This window comes from Chlamydotis macqueenii, chromosome 21 (genome assembly GCF_036417535.1).
Source record: "Chlamydotis macqueenii isolate bChlMac1 chromosome 21, bChlMac1.mat, whole genome shotgun sequence".
Lineage (NCBI taxonomy): Eukaryota > Metazoa > Chordata > Aves > Otidiformes > Otididae > Chlamydotis > Chlamydotis macqueenii.
The window spans coordinates 8,762,407-8,780,016 of record NC_141576.1 but is presented as its reverse complement, the minus strand read 5'-3'; the positions used below and the strand labels follow the sequence as shown (position 1 = coordinate 8,780,016).

The following is a 17,610-nucleotide window of genomic DNA, read 5'->3' as shown; positions in this document are numbered from 1 at the left end:
CCTTCTGGTGACTTCTAAAATTCTAAAAGATGACTTTTCCTTTGTGATCAGTGCCACCAGCATAGCAAGGCAGAACTATGTTGACTAATATTACTTAGATATAAATGGTTGAGCTGACCTGAACACAGAAAATGTCTTTTGAAATGGAAACAATTGCTTTGTTCTTCTGAGTAAGTGTGTATTTGCTTCAGGGCCAAATTTCAGAGCTTTTTGTAGTATTAGTGAAGGGCCTGTTGACATAGCTTTTCTGTGCATGCTGCTAATCGTCCTGTGTGAAACTGATGTCTGCTGCATAAATCAACAGGTTCTATTATTTTGATATTGAAATATGGCACCAAGTAGAGAACTGGTAATGAGGCTCGGTGCCTAAGCAAATCCTTCGTCACCTCTGTATATGTTGAAAGAAGATGTATAGATGAAGATGTATAGGTAGCAGTGTTGTGAGTGCATGACGTCCCAGATGCTGTCTGGTGTCCTGCTCTGAGAAAGTGCCTTTGCTGCCCTTCCCTAAAACTGACTGCTTGTGGATTCCACTGTGGCTTGCGGAACAGTGGTGATTGGTATTCTCCTACAAGTACTGGTTTTAGGAACTTTGAGGAAGTTAACCGTTCTGTCATTCTGGGATTCTAAGTCAGCTGTCTAAGTCTTAGAGCATCCCTGCAGCATCTGAAGAAAATCTAGTGGTATAAGGTTTGTTTAGAGTCGCTAGTAATTACCTTTCCTTGCAAGTGCGACTGTGTGATGTTCAGTATCAAATCATGTTGCTAGCTGTGACCAGAGTGCTCAAAAACCTGCAATTGCATTGTACTTCCAGATTGCTCTGAGAAGCGAAATCCCCAGGAGGTGCCCAAATGCCTAGTTCAGCAGGGACTGATCCAATTTTTTAGTGCAGTCATCCAGAACTGAGACCCATGGCAACATCCTTGCTCTGCTAAAGCATTGCCATCTTTCCACTGTAGGTTTGCTGCAGTGGATGTCTCTTCTTGTCGCCTCCCTGCGTACGCTGGCGGAGGCTAACTCAGTCTGCAAGTCTGTGCTGCTGTGAAGGAAAGGACTTCCAATCATATGGAAATACGCAAAGGCAGTGGGAGCTTTGCTGCTGGGTTTGCTGGGGTCAGGGTGTCACACCTGTATGAATGAATGGCCGCAGGCTTGGTACTTTTCTGATTAAAGTGATGTATTAATGAAGGGCATTATCTGGCTCTGGAGGTAGCTGACTCATGTTTGGAGGAGGTATTGATGGCAAATATTGATTTAGTTCATGTGCTAAAGTCTGTGCTGGGTCAGTGCTGAAGCAGCGGGGTGCATCACCATTTTGTGATGTCTGGTGAGCAGTACGATGCCTTGGGGGCCGCATGCCCCGCTGAGCTGCTCCGTGCTGTTAGCCGCTTCAAAGTGGGGATAAGGGGGTGTGTTAAGTAGTGGCTTTAACCAAAAGATTGTAGAACTGTGCTTAGGCCCTAAAAAAGGAGAGGGGAGGAGGAATTAATCGTCTTTACTTCTGTCTGTACCTGCTTATTTTATATCCCATAAACTAGTTGCAAAGCTCATACTGCTGTGTTCCCTGCTGAGCTTTCTTTATGGAAGTGCTCTTCAGAGGGAAGATCTCTTAGGAGGCAGGTGTGACGCTTAGCAGCTACCAAAACCCAAGCTTACACTTTCAGCTTTCAGCGCATCTCAGGCTGAATGCTTCCGCGCATTAAAAACCAGAGTCTGGAAAAGCCGAAAGCCCTTTTTTGCCCACCCTTAGGTAACCAGGCAAAAGTCACACTGTATATTAGAGTGACTGAATTTACCTCGTCCTTCCCAATACAGAAAACTGACCACGCCAAACATGGTTTTAGGTGGTATTTGGCAGTTATATGCAGTGGGAGGCGTCTCGCTGTAGGGAGGAGGTGTTTGCATTTATGAAAATGAGCAGCTTCCTATTGGGCGTGTGGTGGAGGGAATGAATCTACTAACTCATTTAGGAATGTCTTGTTTGTGGATCCCAAATGTGCTGTTAGTGGTTTGGGCTCCAGTCAAAGCTCATTAATGACATACACTGCTATCTAGTGAAGGTGAGAAACATCTAAAAATGTGTGTGAATCTTTTTTTTTTTTCTTCTAGGTTCTCGTTGGAGTCAATATTCTAGTAGACTTCAGCTATGCAGACGATCAAGTGTGTAGTCGTGGGTGATGGTGCTGTTGGTAAAACCTGTCTCTTAATTTCTTACACAACAAATAAATTCCCGTCGGAATACGTACCAACGGTAAGTGTGAGAATGGCTCCAGTTGTTCTTTGGGCATGATGGGGTAGGGCAGCATGAGTTTTTCCTTCCTAACTAACCTTTGCAGCATGCACGCCTTAGTACTTGTTCTTACAGCCTGCTTTCCTTTTGGAGACTAACTAATACACAACGGAAGAGTACGGATCAGTCTGATACCCTGCTGCTGCTTACCTTCGTACTACCTGGTGGTGCTGGGATGCCTTTCCTGCATCTGGCCAGTTCTTGCTGCTTGACTGCTCTGCAGAATCTGGGATTCTGTTTGATGGCCACCAGCTGGATTCTGTGAGCAAGATGATTTGCAGTTGTTAGGACTGCTAAGCAGAGAGCAAGCAACAGGAACACCTGCTCTCCAGCTTACTCTCTGTTCTTGCTAAATCTTCATTTTTAGGGAAAAGTAGTATTTTATGTTCCTAGAATAGTCAGTGACTACAGTTTTCATTTTCTGATGCTCATTTTTGCTTTGCAGCTCTGAAAGATCCAGAGGCCGTGCAGTGTGGCAGGTTAACTTCAGCTAAGCATGGGAAATATATTTGGATTTAGGCTGTGCAATCTCATTCATCTGTACTTCCAAACATTTTCTGACTGTCTGTAGTCCTTGACTATCTCCAAGTAATTTTTTTGAGTTTTATGGGCTCAGCTTTCTGAGATACTGAATCCCTTGACTTACCTAAAGATCAAGTTGCGAGTTTATTGACTACCTGTGAGGCACACACGTTATCTAATAGAAAAGTACTTTTCTTCTTAATATTGCACATGCAAGATCAGTGTATTGACACTGAGGTGGTTTGTTTTTTTTTTTTGGTAAGGTTGCTGCAAGAGACTTTGACGTCTGAATGCTCTTTTTACTAGTTTTCTCTGTTATGGACCTGAAAAGGCCGTCTTCTATCCATATACAAATTGAAGAGTTTACCTAGGTACCGCAAACAAATTTGGATCTGGAAATGCATCGGAAAGAGGTTGAGCACCTGGGTCAGTAACAGCTCCTGTTATTATAAAGCTGCTTAAAAGAACAGAGAGCTCCTCTGAGATGCTGAGTAGCTCCTGCCTGATAGCTCTTTTGGAATAGCTGCTACTTTATAAAAATGTCCTCTCTTTGTGGAAAAGAAGTTGCAGTGAACTTCATTGCTTCTTTGTGAGGTATTGGCTTTGTACAGTATCCAGAGATCTTCAACATTTGATGTTTGTGAGGAATAGGACAGACTTCCACAGAAGGAAAATGTTTGTCTTTAGTTGTAGATCGGGAACTAAAGATGAAAGGACTCCCAAACCCAAGAGTATTCAGGTTGGATGCAGTGACCACTGTTAGGAACCTGAGAGTTATGCTGGAGAACCAAGTTCAGCCTCTCTCGTGGAGATCCTCTCATTATGGACTGGCAGAGAAGTTGCATTTGAAACTGCATTTTTTCCACTCAAGTTTTTGAGAGTGGTGCCAAGTATCCTGCTGTGATGCTTCTAGGACAACCACATCCTGAGCTGAACCTGAGGAAGTCTGCCTGCCCTGTTTAAGCTAGTCTTTATGGCCAAGACAGAACGAAAGTGGTCCGTGAGTTCAGGCAGTGAGCGTTTCTGTTTTTAGCCTTAGTGAGGTAACCCTTAATTGCGTTGAAAAATGTTACAATTTTAAAAATGTGGATTTTGAAACCTTGTGAGTTTGTCTGCTGTCCTGTGGATGGTGGTACTGTCTATAAACCCCTGCTAACAGGCAACGTGGAAAAGCTACTCAAAGAAACAAAAGTTACTCACTGGTAAAGTGTGTTCAAGGTGTGCTAAGGCTTACTTATAGCCCCTTTTAAAACTGTCCATGTTTCTGGAGCAGTATTTACCTCTCAACTTCATGGCTTGAGGAACTCGCTGGTCTGGGGATATCACAGGCCTACTCCTAATTCTGTGTACGGCCTAGGAGTGTGTTTCAGACTCTGGTAAGTAACCTCTGATATTCCAGCTGATACTTCTAGTAATAAATGAGCAAAGAAATACAACAAAGAAATACAATTATTCCCAAAATGAAAGCAGACTGTCTGAGAGTCAACAAGCCTAAATATCCCTAGAATGTTTGTGGCTGAATAAGGACCTGAAGTAGGATAAAGTGGGAGGACTCAAACTGCTTAAAATGTTAAGCAGGAAAAAAACCTGGAGATAAATTTCAGATTTTGAGAACCTGGTAAATACTGGTGGTAGCTCAAGGCAGCATACCAACAAACACCGGGAATCCAGCTGCAGCAGCTACTATGAAGTTTCTCTTGAGAGGAAGGTGGCACCCTTCTTCCTTGAAGGTGTCCAGCGGTACAGGGCACAAAGGAATTAGTAGAAGGTAGGGATACTTCAGCACATCAGTAACAGTCTGGTTTCAAACTGAACTGCTCTGCGTGTGCAGGCACTGGAGCGGCTGGTGTAAACTGCCTGTGCTGTTCCCTTGTTCTTGTGCACTGTAATCGGAGCAGGGCTCTGCAGCAGTGCGGCCAGAACGTCGGTGGGGAACGCACCAGTTCCCACTGATACATTAGTTTCTTTCATTGGTTCTGTGTTTTGCAGCTCTTTATCTTTTTTCCAGGATATTTCTCAGTGGGAGGTGGATTCATACTGGTGCTGCACGTGGTTTGTCATCTGTATGTTTGTGACGTCGTTGCCGTTCTCAAAAAAGGCAGCGAAGGATACGGCTGTGGAAAAACACTGGTGCCATTTGGGTAGCGGCGGATGCGGTGCGAGTCCTGTACTAGTAAAGCTCATGCCACCTACTGTAATGGGCGGTCTGGCACTGGCAGGAATTGAAACTTCTTGTTGGGCTAATTGGTGCTCTGGTTTTTAGCCTGCTTGGCACAACTGAGGATGAAATTGGTTGTGGGTTATGCTGTGAGACTTTAATTGTCAGGTTTGTCTGAAGGCTGGGCTTGTAACCCCAGCCTCCTTAGGGCTGAACCCCAGACGTTTGCAATAGTGGCTGTACTGTTAAAAAATTTTTTAAAATCCCATTTTGCAGATAGAGAGCTTAAAAAAAAAATCCTAATGAGGGCCAATGCATGATAATCTCCCTAAAGGGCATCTACAAGTACTATGATCAACTTCCCATTCACTGGGTGAAAATGAGGGGATATCTTTGGGGAATTGAGCTGCTGACCATCTGCTGACATCTGAAAGATCAAATGCTCTGGCCTTCAGCACAGAGCATACCGATTTCTTGTTGTGTACCTAGTGACAGACGAGTTCTCATCCTGCCCTGTCCTTTGGAGTCTTGGAGTAGGAGCTGTGGCATATCGAACGTGCTCTGTGAAATGCCTTCCATCCTTCTCCAGCCTGAAGGTGTTACTCATAGCTGGACACTTTCTGGGGTGTTCAGTGAGGCAAATGCAGTGCAATGCCTAAAGGATTGGACTGTAGGTAATGGAAATAAGCGTTTAAATCTCTTGCAGTACTTTAAAATCTTGAATGCTAATGCAAAAATAGTGTGAGAGGTGGACTTCTGCTTCTGGCTAATGTTCCTGGCGACATGCAGCATGCAGTGGCCATAGCTGCTTTCTCAGTCACTGGGAGTTGTGAAAAGTTGAGAAAAAATCAGCGTGGTATCAGGTATTGCTTTAGCCAGGACAGTCGGGTGAAAAGGAGAGGGATCTGAATTCTTGGAAGTTCAGCTTTGAAGTGCTGTCTCGCTGTTCTTATCTCAGTTTTTAGTGGGATTTTTTTTCAGTGACCTAATCTCTTAGTAAAGCCTTGTTAATAGATGCATGTGACTGCTTATTTCTCTGTGTCCCTCCCTGCCTCACTTCATGAAAAGCTTTTGAGGTGACTGCTGGCCTCTTTAAGCTGGGGTTTACTTTGGCTGCGGGAGCTGCTCAGACTTCAGTTTTGTGTAGGAGCAAGGCTTCCTTATTCTTACTCAGAGATCTCAACTGTCTCCGAGTAACCTTGCAGCACGGCATGCAGAGCCCTGTTGGGTTATTTTGGCATGGTGGTTTTTTTTGCTTTACAGTGGGAAGGATTTTTTGCTAAAGGTACTTTCTGAAATACTGTCTGTGGCAGTTCTGAAGATAAAATGAATCTTCTAATTAAGGATGCTGACATCAGACAGTGTACTCCTTATTGCGGAGTATGTGGGTGTTGAAGGAGAAGGTTTTGGGTAGGTCCTCAAGCTCAGCTGTGTTCTAAACAAGTTACTGGGTGGCACATTTGTGGTATTGTTAGCTTTTGACCTGTGTAGCAGATGTGCCACTGGGGACAGGACTATGGTGCCAGATGCTGCACAGAGACAATGTAACTTGGTCTTCTTGGTCCTCTCCATTCAGATTGAGAGTGAATTTGGCATAGACTCATTTTTGACCAGTTGTATTGCTTCCTCCAAAGATGGAGGATAAGTTCCTGTTGAAAAGATGGACTCTGTATTGAATTCACTAGGTGCTTAGAAAGATGGACTTCAGAGGACTCAGATCCCGGGAGGAGAAGCCCCATAGCTCTGTGCCCTGAAGGGCAGGGCTGAAGTTTATCAGTTCTGTCTTTGTGGGGGACGCTTACTGCGTCAGACCAAGTGAGAAGGTTGAAAGTTCTGTGGCAACGTGGGAAACCTCTCTGCAATTATAGGCAAGAGCTCTTGCCGGTGTTTTGCTCAGTGGCTTTTGCTCTGTTGTATGCAGTGGTATATCTGGTATGCCCGTGCTTTAGATACGTCACGGAAAGAGCTCTTGCATCCCTGTTCCAGATTGAATTGTCCTGTTAACAGCCTTCACGGTAATCGCGTGGTAAGCCCCATGGCTTGTTATCCTGTGCAGATGACGCTTGTACAAATTGGAGGTGGTCTGTCAAGGTGAGTAGGATGATGGTTTGAAAGATGGCTTGTTTGTGCCCTCTTAATTGTTTCTCTTTTCTCACCAGGTTTTCGATAACTATGCTGTAACAGTGATGATTGGAGGAGAGCCTTACACCCTAGGCCTCTTTGATACTGCAGGTGAGAAATCGAGTGCTTGTGTCATTGTAACTCCCAGAGATTCAGTTGAGGTGATGTTGAATGTGAAAAGAGATGCAGTTGCTTCTCTTATTTATGACAGGCAAAAATCTTTCCTGATTCTTCTTTCCTGACCTTTGAGGAGCTGCTAAATTAAACTCATTTAAAAAAAAAAAAAACCAAACAACCAAATGAAAAAAACAAAACAAAATAAGAAAACCTTCCAGTTCTTTTAGAGCTGTTTTATTTTATGACACTAGATGACAAGTTTCAAACTTTCACCTCTAATCTAGGGGGTACCTGAAGGATAAGGGGTTTCTTTCTCCTTAAACAAAATTAAAGGAGAAAATTACATTGAATAAAATACATAATTGTATGTGTTTTTTGTTTAGTAAGTAGCCTATTTTTTGGCCAGATGTCAAGACAGAATGACTAACATTAGAACATCTCAGATGCGCATGTGGCATGTCTTTGTCTTCTTAACATGGGTGAAATTAGGGTGTTGTGTGGAGTTTCAGAGGCCCTCTCACTGTGTGCTTTTTAAAAGTTAAAAATAAATCTGCAGACTTCTTTGTGGTTATTAGACTATCTCAGTTTCTGACTGCAGAAATGTGCAATGATTAAACAGCTTTGCCTGTGTGAAAATTTAGCAAGGAGGGGTAGAAACTGGTTCACCTGCTAGTTACCCAGTCCCAACCTGCAATAATACCAAAGTGATATGGCAGCATCTGGTTTTGTAAACTGTCCTTCAAGAGAGTGCTTCCAGAGAGCTTAATCGATAAGCTGTTACCTAAAATTGTCATGACGGAATTTTAATTTGACTGTTTTCAGCTGTATTCTTATAGATGCAGCATTAGTGTCTTATTTGATTAATAAAATGATCTTACGCTTCCAGTGAAACACGATTGCTTCACTTAGCTCTTCACATTCTTCTCCCGAATGTGATTTGTCTGTTGGTTATTGCAAACTCCCTAGCTCATGGATAAGGAGTGAAGCAGAGAAGAGCAACTCCATCCTGACGCGCGTTGTGTAGGCTGCTGCAGGGACCAGTACTTGGTTTGATATCAGCCTTAGCATCTTGGTAGCTGCGTGGGTAAGAGCTGTGCTGGATCCTTCCCTGCCTGTTTTCCTCGGGAAGCTGGCGCGCGTGTAGATACGCACATCCCCGTGCGGTCTGTCAACATGAGCATGGTAACCTATCTAGTAATTCTAAAAACTTAGCGAGTGGCTCAGCCCGTGTAGGTGACTCTACGCACTTGTGACTATAAAGGCTTTCCATTCGGAGCTGGGCTTTTGGATTGGGAGGCTTTTGTTCTTTAAATGTCACCTGCTTTTTGCTAAATAGTAGCCAGCCACAAGTTATAGAACTTAGCAATGGAAAAAACCCCTGTTACTAACTGTCAGTTTTTTTTTTTTTTTAAAAAAAAAGAAGTCTCTGTTTTGAGCTTGTACCATGAAGACAAAGCTTTTTAATCACAACAAAATATTTTGGTCAGTGCTTAGCTCCTCTGTGTCCAGCCAAGTGCGATAGCTGTAACAAGCTGTTTAGACCTTTGATTTCAACCTGCAGATCTTCCTCTGCTGACATGTCCCAGGCGTTGAGTCGTCTCCTTGAGGGTCTCTGGGGTCTTTGTGCGCTATGGTAGACGAGAGAGCATCAGTTGAAATCTGAGGCATTTTGAACAAACGTTTCTGATTTGGTTGCCAGCAAGTGCAGCGGTTCCTTTAGTGCCAGGTTTGCTTTCTAAAAACAGGGTGCTACTGAGCTGAGAGGGGGAAGTTCAAGAACAAGCTCAGCAGAGTTGCACTGGTGAGTCAGTGCTGATGGTGCCCTGCAGGGACTGCCTGCTCTTTTATGGACCCAAAGGGAAGAGCCTGGCTTCTTCTGAAGCACAGCCTGCGCCGCAACTTTGGTGTGTTTTTAGGGGAATGCTGCTGGATGGCCTGAACACTCTTGCACGTTCAGCACGTTCTCTCCCCTTACTGCTTGCAGGACTCTTCGCTATGTGCTCACAAGCGAAACTCAGAACGTTCTAGAGAACAAAACTGCACTTTTTTTCCCCCCTCCAAACTGCAGGGTTTTTGCAGAGTAATGACATTTGATGCCATAATACTCTTAATGAGTGGACTAGAGGCAGAAAACTTCCATCTAGAACAGGATCCACTTTCTGCAACTTTATTATAATTGAGAAAAGTGTTATGCAGTCTGAGAGTGTTTGGTCTAAACATTTATTAGAGCATACTCCTATCGGACTTCGCAGTCTCTTGTGACTTAAGCAGCTCATTGTTACATAGCAACTGCATGAACTCAAATTCTGCATTTGAAAACTAGGATCTTCAAATGTTTGGGTTCAGGGCATGTGTATTTGCTTAAGAGTTAGAATTAATCACAATAATGCTATTGTGCTGGAATATGCATGCTAACCATTTGTGAAGAGCAGTATTTGATTGTCTGTGTTTAATTTTCTCCTCTTTTAGGTCAGGAAGACTATGATAGATTACGACCCCTCAGCTATCCACAGACAGATGTATTTCTGGTCTGTTTTTCAGTGGTGTCTCCTTCTTCATTTGAAAATGTGAAAGAAAAGGTTGGTTGAACTCTGCCTGAAAAGGGAGCTGCTGCACTGATTTCAGAAATATATCAGGACTTATCTTAGGCGATTAGTAACAAATATTGTGTCTTCTGTCTTCAGTGGGTACCTGAAATTACTCACCACTGTCCAAAGACTCCTTTCCTGCTTGTTGGGACCCAAATTGATCTAAGAGATGATCCCTCAACAATTGAGAAACTTGCTAAGAACAAGCAGAAGCCCATAACTCCAGAGACGGCTGAAAAACTGGCCCGGGACCTGAAGGCTGTCAAATACGTGGAATGCTCTGCACTTACGCAGGTGAGAGTTGGTCTTTGGCCATTTTTGCTTGCTTAGATTCCATACTTCTTTCCAGTTACAGGGAAAACCAGCTTAATATGGATGTGAAAGAGTATAAGCTCTGCTTCTGCTGTTGACACTGTAGCTTTCTCTTTGTCCTGTTGTTCTAAGGCACAGGGAGTTGGCAGTGGTACAAAGAAAATCAGCCTGTGAAGATCAGGCGTAGTGTAACGGGGTGGCGGAGGGGGATTTGCTTGCTGTATTTGCTTTTGTGTTGGAGGAAAATAGCTACTGAAAACTTCGAAGGTGTGTTAGGGACAGTAAGTGGGTTAGGACACAGAATGCAGCTCACTACTGAAAAGAGCAGGCAAAGAAAAAAAAAACCTCTCAGAAAACTCAGTTTTGGTACTGAAGTCTGGAAGCCCTCATACTTGTGAGAGCTGCTTTCTCTTCCTGTGTGAGTGGTGAGCTCTGTTTCCTGTGTCTGCCTTAAGGTGGAAGTTCTGTTGAAACAGAAAATAACAATGAAATAGTTCCTGAGACAGAAATATGGTGATGTTGTGTGAACGAACTTGTGAACATGAGTCTAAAGCCAATTAAAATACCCGATTTGAGGCCAGGAAACTTGCTTATCCTCTCCCTTTAAGTTAGGAATACTGGGGTGGGGTGGATGGGAGCCATGGACTGGCTAGCTGGTGTGCTGCCTGGACCTTAGATGCCCTGGGAGCTTAATCTTGTGTGCCTGCTCTTGCAGACCTGACTACAACGCTTTAACAATTTTCCTTAGTGCTACTCTGTGAAGAATTTCTCCCTACCTGATATGCGTGGAACTAGGGGTGCACAGTATCGAGTCCCTCGCTCTTTTCAGTTTTGTTGTTTATTAATCTCTGGTATCGTGAGCACCAACCAGGCTTTATCGCTAAGCTTCATGAAACCTGCCTTTCTTGCACCTTTTGCCCAGATTGCATGTTGACTCTTCCATTTGGGATCCTGAGACTAGTGTGTGTGTGTGGTGTGTTCTTTCTTTTTTTTTTTTTTTCTTTTTTTTTTTTTTTTTTTTTTGTAACAAAGCTTTGCCTGAGTGTTTGCTGAGAAGGAAGAGGCTTTTGATGGAATTATGCAGGCCACTGGCACTGGAGGTGTTGTGGCGAGGCGCACTGCACTTCATCCTGGGAATCTCTGACCAAAAGGTGGTCTTGGCTGTGCTTCCTTACTGCCTACACGCAAGCTGAGGGTTACTTGTGCTTGAGCTGTAATTCTTAGGTATGTTCAGTCCCAGAAGACCATTTTAGATGGTGTCTGGCACATCCTGAATACTGCTGCTAACTAGGCTGTAGAACCTGCTAGCTGGATAAATCCCTACCAGGATGTCTTGTCCTGTATTACTGACACCCTTTCCTCTGTAGCTTTAAACTTGCCTTGTTTAGTCTGCTCAAATGGCATAGAAGCACTTAGAATTACCAGAGTAAGAGTTGATATGATTAAAAATGTCAGTGTTTATCCATTCTTTTTATTTCCAGATAGACTAAACTGTATCTGTTGCAGAGAACAGCTTTATACACTTGGAAGCTGAATTTTTCCGGAGTGCTAGTGTTTGTATACCCATTTTAGGAATCGAAAGTAACCTGGGAGGAAGGTTGAGGAGTCTTCTCACCTGGGAGACTAGTCTGTTTGCATCTGCCCTATTCTTCCTTCATTTTTTGTTGACTCCCCTCACAGAACACCTTTTTCTCAGTCTGTCAGTAATAGCAGCCAAACAGGACTGTAGATTATCTGCGAAGAGTTGTTTGAAGTTTCCGGCAGTGATCTAGCTGGCAGCTTGCTAAACACAGAAGTCAACGGCCTTTCCCAGCCAGGAGAGTTGTTTTCCTACCTGCAAGGCAGCGTTGTAGTAGCTGATTTCAACTAAAGCTGGACTCGGTTGGGTAGTTTGGCCTCTCTTTACCTTGGCTTCTGTCTACACAGTTCAGCTCAGCAGTCTAGGGTGTTTTGTTTTCCTTTCCAACTAATTTACAAATGACTTTGACACCACAGTAGCAAGTAATCCATAACTTTTCATGCAGCCAGAGCATGTTGGTTTTTTTTTTCCTGGGAGGAAGAATTTGCTTGTGTGTGTGGAAGAGTGGATGCTCTGAAAGTACTAGGTGAGCCCTAAGAGGCTGAGTTTGAGTCTTTTAGTAAAGATAGAGTATGTTCTCCTCCTTGCGTGTGGATGACTCAGAAACGAATCAGTACTGCAATCTCCCCTTTCCTCAGGTTTTGGAATCCCTTCTTGTGATGAAGGCACTTTTCATGTCCGTCTTCAACTTTTCTCTAGAGAATAGCACCCAATACCACTCTAAAAAGTGGATAATGCTTTGGTGTTAGGAAGGGGTGACTGACAAACGGATTACAATGAAAATTATTTTGCTTCTGTTCCACTTAGCAGTTAAATGTCTGAGTGGACTTTCTGAAGCTCAACGCTAGTACCTAACGCAAGGGAGAACTTTGAATTCAGTTCCTTTTTTCCCCTTGATGCTGGGTTGACAGTTCTGAGACAGATTTATAAAGTGTCTTAAGCTGCCTATGAATGGAGGGGGTGAAGGGAGCCTGAGCTCAACCTGTTCCCCAGTGCAGCACAGGAGTTGTGTTGCTTTAACCGGAGTATTGAGGCCTCTGTGCCAGGGTATTGAACACAGTTCCCTTCATGTGGTTGCTCTTGGATCATCCAGGCTTTTGACCCCAGTGCCATTTTCACTGTTTTCTCCCTGTCCTGTTTTTTTCTCCTTTTCCCTTACCCTAGTTTTTTGCTAGGCCCTTCAAAACAAATCCTAAATTCCATTCTTTTAGACAAATTAATTTCTCATGTGCAATATGAAAACAAAAGAGGAGTCCCTGAGTAGGAGAATTAAGGAAGCATGTTTTCTTGACTCTTGGCTTGCCTGGGTTCTTAATCTACCAGTACATAATTGAGTTTATATTAGAGCCTTATTCTCGCAGAGAAAGAAAATCCAATTAGTTCTCAGGCTTCACATAGGCATTATTTATTTGAGGTCTCTAGCTCTTTGTCAGCCTGGGTTGCAACTCATTAAAAAAAAAAAAAGTTGCTGGGGAACGATGTACAGGATGATTGTACATGGTAATTTCCTTAACTTCTGTTCTTTCAATTTTAATCTTGCATGTAACACGGTGGATTTAAATGCTTCCAGATGGAATTGCCTTGGAGAACTCCCATGTATGTGCTTCAGTAAAACAAGGTTAAAGACCTAAAAGGGATATAGCCAGTCTAACCTGTGAGGGAGAAGCCAGTTACATTCGATTGATTAAAAAAACCTAAAATCTTAATTTTTGCAAAGGCTGCAATTGTTTACAGGAAGTTATTTAAGCTTTTCTGTTTGTCTTTCACTGGGTTAAAGCAGTTGTTCTGAATTTAGGAAGGTTGCACTCATGACAGTAGATTTAGGCGAGTCCAGTTAGCGTAACCTGCGCCAGGTTTCACTTCTGGTGCGCGCACATAACTCGGCAGAGTTGTGCGGGAGCGCTAACACACGGCAGCGGTCCTGTTGTTGTGCTTATAGCAAAAGCAGCGCATGCTTCGTGCCCCGGTGTGATCCCTGCAGACTCCTTGCGGCTCTGTGACTGCTTGCCTGGTGTTGGAGCTCAGTTACCCCGTCGCCATTTCTGTCTCCCCGCGACTGGCGTGGTTGAACTTGCTTTGGTAACTGGACTGAATAACTGAAACGCACCGTTGCTGCGCTGGCTCTCAATGTCAGAATAGCAGCACTGGTAAGGTATTGCATCGCTTCTCAAAAGTCTGATAGCTGGTACCTGAAGATGATGATGGCTTACCAGAGAGGTACTGCTTCGATCCCAGATCCCGTTTTCCCAGGCATCTGGAGATCTTCAGTTATTCAGAGGCTGAATTCACAAAGCAGAGGAGTTGTTCGGAGCCTTGCTCTGGACAAGTTGGGAGCAGTCGAGTCTGGACATCTGAGGTGCCTGCTTATCCGCCGTGGGTGACTGAAAAAGGCTTGCCTGGCCTCTTGGATCCCTGGGGTGGGGCAGGCTGCTCTTGCCGGTGTTTATTCCCCTGCGAGCTCCCTAAGTGTATGTTCAGCAGCCCAGTGCAAACCACCATCTTTTGTGCGGCCCCTCCCACCCCCGTGTTCTTGCCAACGGCCGCTGTGTTTGTGCCTCTGCCCTTCTGGGTGTTCATTTTGTCTGACGCTGTCACGTGCTCTGTCTGCCTCTGACATTGACTTCTGGGTCATCTAAATGAGATTTCCTCCTGGGATCTACTTTGGTTTTTTTGCAAAGTAAATCTGTTTACTGCCTCTGTGAATTCAGCCTGGTCTATCCTGATTGCTCGTTGTATCTGCTTGTTTTTCTCTAATCCTCTAACCTGGCTGCTGTTTTTTCTCCTCCCCTCTGTCTTGTAGAGAGGTCTGAAGAATGTGTTTGATGAGGCTATCCTAGCTGCCCTCGAGCCTCCGGAAACTCAGCCCAAAAGGAAGTGCTGTATATTCTAAACTTTCTCCTTCCCCTCTTGCTGCTGCTTCCTCTGTCCCACTACTGTAGAAACCTGGTTAAAAAAATGAATAAAACCGCCTTGATTGGAAGCTGTTGTGTCTGCTTACCATCTTAGAGCAACCTCTGTATTAGCTCTTGGACTGAAAACCGTACTTAAGCTCGTTAGTAAAACGTTGTGATGTGGAACACGAACTGGACTCGCTTAACTCTCTGCTGCTTGGGTTGCCAGATGTGGGTAGCTTTATAATTCAGGCTGTTGGGGGAAAGGATCTGGTTACATCATTATTTAAAGAAAGATCAAAAGAATAAGACGTGATGTTTGATCTTCCTGAATCCAACTGGAAGAAACGATGCGTGTTTTTTCAATTTCTACTTGTGACTCTTGTTAACTGTATTTGCATGACAAAAGTACATGAAACGGTGATCTGCAAGTGACGCTGTAATGTGAAGGGTTTTCTGGTTCTCCTTTGTGCAGTGAGATGTTTTTCTGTTGCTATTGCTTTGGCTGTCTGTGCTGTAGTGGAGTATTTGTCAGTCCTTGGGGGGAAGGAAATATCAATGTACTTGCTACTGCTTTATGAACTGTTAAAATTCTCGCTTTCACTAACATGGTAGACCTCTTAATTTCAATGATAGATCCTTAAAGCCTGTTTACTGTAAGATGTAAAGCTGCTTCTTACTATCATGCTTCTGATTTTTATTGTTTTAAGGAGAAAGCATCAATTGTAGCTTGTCTTTAAATTTTGAAATTAAAAACTGCAGTTGTTTCTATGAATGACTGATGAAGCTTTATTCCGATCTGCACTTCTGGCTTCAGTTTAACACCTAACGCCATGTACGGTACCTGCTTCCTACTTCTCCCACCTTGACTCCTCTGATACCATGCACAGCTTCTGGGCTCTACCTGGCTGCTTCTAACCCTTGGGTGTCTGGGGCCGGAAGCCTGACCAGATCCGGCGTGTACTGGACCGATCTATCGTTGCATGCTTGCCTTGTCTCTCCTCTCCCCTGACGCAGGGGTGTCTGCACCGCTGTACCTGGCGTGCTCCAGATCGAGCTCTTCCATTTGAATGCAGCTTTGTCATTAGCATGTGAAATGTGTTAGTAGCCAACTAATCATAAAAATTGCCTTAAGGAGGTGACTTTGGTACGTGTGTCTTGCTTCCTGTGAAGTATACTGGTCTGATCTCGAGCGTTCCTGTTTGGAAAAATCAGAGGCTGTGCTAAGAAACTAACCACAGCACACAGCTTGGACAGAGCCTAGCTGAGCGAAGGAGACTCCGAGTGGTAGATGGCAAACCTCGATTCGTCATTAGAGGGGTTTGTCTGCCACTTGGCTTTCTGTGGTTTTGTTTGTGTGAAAACTCAAAAATGAGACTGCCCCTTTCTCTCTTTGCCCCTTTTCAGAAAGGCCTAAAGAATGTATTTGACGAAGCGATATTGGCTGCCCTGGAGCCTCCGGAGCCGAAGAAGACTCGCAGGTGTGTGCTGCTATGAACGTCCCTCCAGAGCCCATTCTGCAAAGCTGGTGTTCGATGTCATACTAAAAGCAATGTTGAAATCAAACTAAAGATTTTAAAATTTGTTTTCGCAATAATGACAAATGCCCTGCACTCCCATCTCCCCTACACGATCCCTATGTGAGATGAGAATGTTAGTGTTTATTCCCCAGTGCCCCCTCAATTCAGTCAAACTAGTTTAACTTTGAGTAATTATGTATTATCAGAAAACACTGATCAGTACTAGTTTTTTATTTTGTTTACCATTTCTAATTTTTTTTTTTGTTTAAGATCCAGGCATGCTTGTGATGACTTTTTCTGTAACAGACTAATTCTAGGCTGTTTCACTGAAGCCTTGTCCCTTGTGCCAGTCTGGCAAGACTTGGTTCTGGTTTCAAGAACTTCCGGGGCTGTTCTGCAGCCAGCCAGCAGCCTGGGTGTGAGCAGACTTTAATACTAAAGATAAATACAGGAAAGTAAAATGTCCCAAGCTGGTGCTCCTCGAAGGAGGAGTGTAGAAAATACATCTGCATCTCCTCTGAAGTTGCCTTGTATCTCTTCCCCTGGCTTTCCACTGTGCAGGTCATAAATTTCTACCCCATCCTTTAAGTTATGAAGCCTTAGGAACAGGAGAATCCTTTTCTCTGGATGCACCATCAGACTTGAAACTAGCTTGCCAGTCCCTTCCTTAATCTTGACGACATAAGCTTTTGTCACGTGATGAAGAAATAACTGCCCCTTTTAAAGCATGCCCAACTGATTCAGTTGGCTTTTAACAAATATATCTTCTGCCAATCCTTAATTATTAGAGAAACACTTAAAATGACCAGCATGTACACTGCTCTTTGGACATCCTGAAAGGACCTGGTGTGTGTTAAGACGAGTTTTGGAGCTGGCCCTGGTGGTGCATCTCTTACTGGATGGCTTGGCATCCTTCAGGGAGGGGTGGAAAGAGAGACCTGTGTCAGTAGGAAGGAACTGCAGGGAGGGGTTTCTAGTGTTTAGTTTGGCACCATATAGGGACCAGTTAAGGGAATCCCCTTTATCTGCATTTTGCTCATAGTAACCTTCAACCTGTAAGATGGGCTCCAGCCCGCGGAGGATTGTGTGCAGGGTCTTTACGTAGACCGACTGCAGTGTTGTAGGGATTTTACCAAAAATATATTTTGGCTTGCAAATTCAAAGTTTTTTAAGACTTAGGGAATCTTCTCCATCTTCCAAAATTCCAATTTCTTGTAGACTCATTAGTGTTGAACCAGTGCTTTTTCATGTCTAAGTTCTTTGTATATGGATTCTTTTCAGATGTATTAAACATAAAGTATCTTCACAAGCCTGCCTGAGGGTAGTTATTTCCCTTGCCTTTCTCTTGAACATGAAGGACTTGTAAAATGTGGCTTTTATCCCTTGCAAGCCCTGCTCTCCTCCTTGCAAGCTAGTTTGGGTCTTTCCTTAGTGCTTAATCCTGTCAGTTCATTTCTTCCCTCATCTCTGCTGCTGGCCTTGGTTCTGTCAAGATTGCTCTAATCTTCGATG

General features: G+C 43.8%; 1 protein-coding gene across 2 annotated transcripts in view; it reads left to right on the top strand.

The window, feature by feature from the left end:
- Positions 1-17,407, top strand: part of CDC42 (cell division cycle 42) — a 28,547-nt gene extending 11,140 nt beyond the window's left edge. The window contains exons 2-6 of one of the 2 annotated variants that reach the window (XM_086764362.1): positions 2,110-2,251; positions 7,130-7,202; positions 9,678-9,787; positions 9,893-10,090; positions 15,986-17,407. In XM_086764362.1, coding sequence (XP_086620488.1) covers positions 2,147-2,251; positions 7,130-7,202; positions 9,678-9,787; positions 9,893-10,090; positions 15,986-16,075 — 576 coding nt within the window. In that variant the 5' untranslated portion in view covers positions 2,110-2,146 and the 3' untranslated portion in view covers positions 16,076-17,407. Of the gene's footprint in view, positions 1-2,109; positions 2,252-7,129; positions 7,203-9,677; positions 9,788-9,892; positions 10,091-14,487; positions 15,350-15,985 lie in introns of those variants that run through there. The other variant, XM_086764363.1, reaches the window with a different exon arrangement.
- Positions 17,408-17,610: the final 203 nt, after the last annotated feature.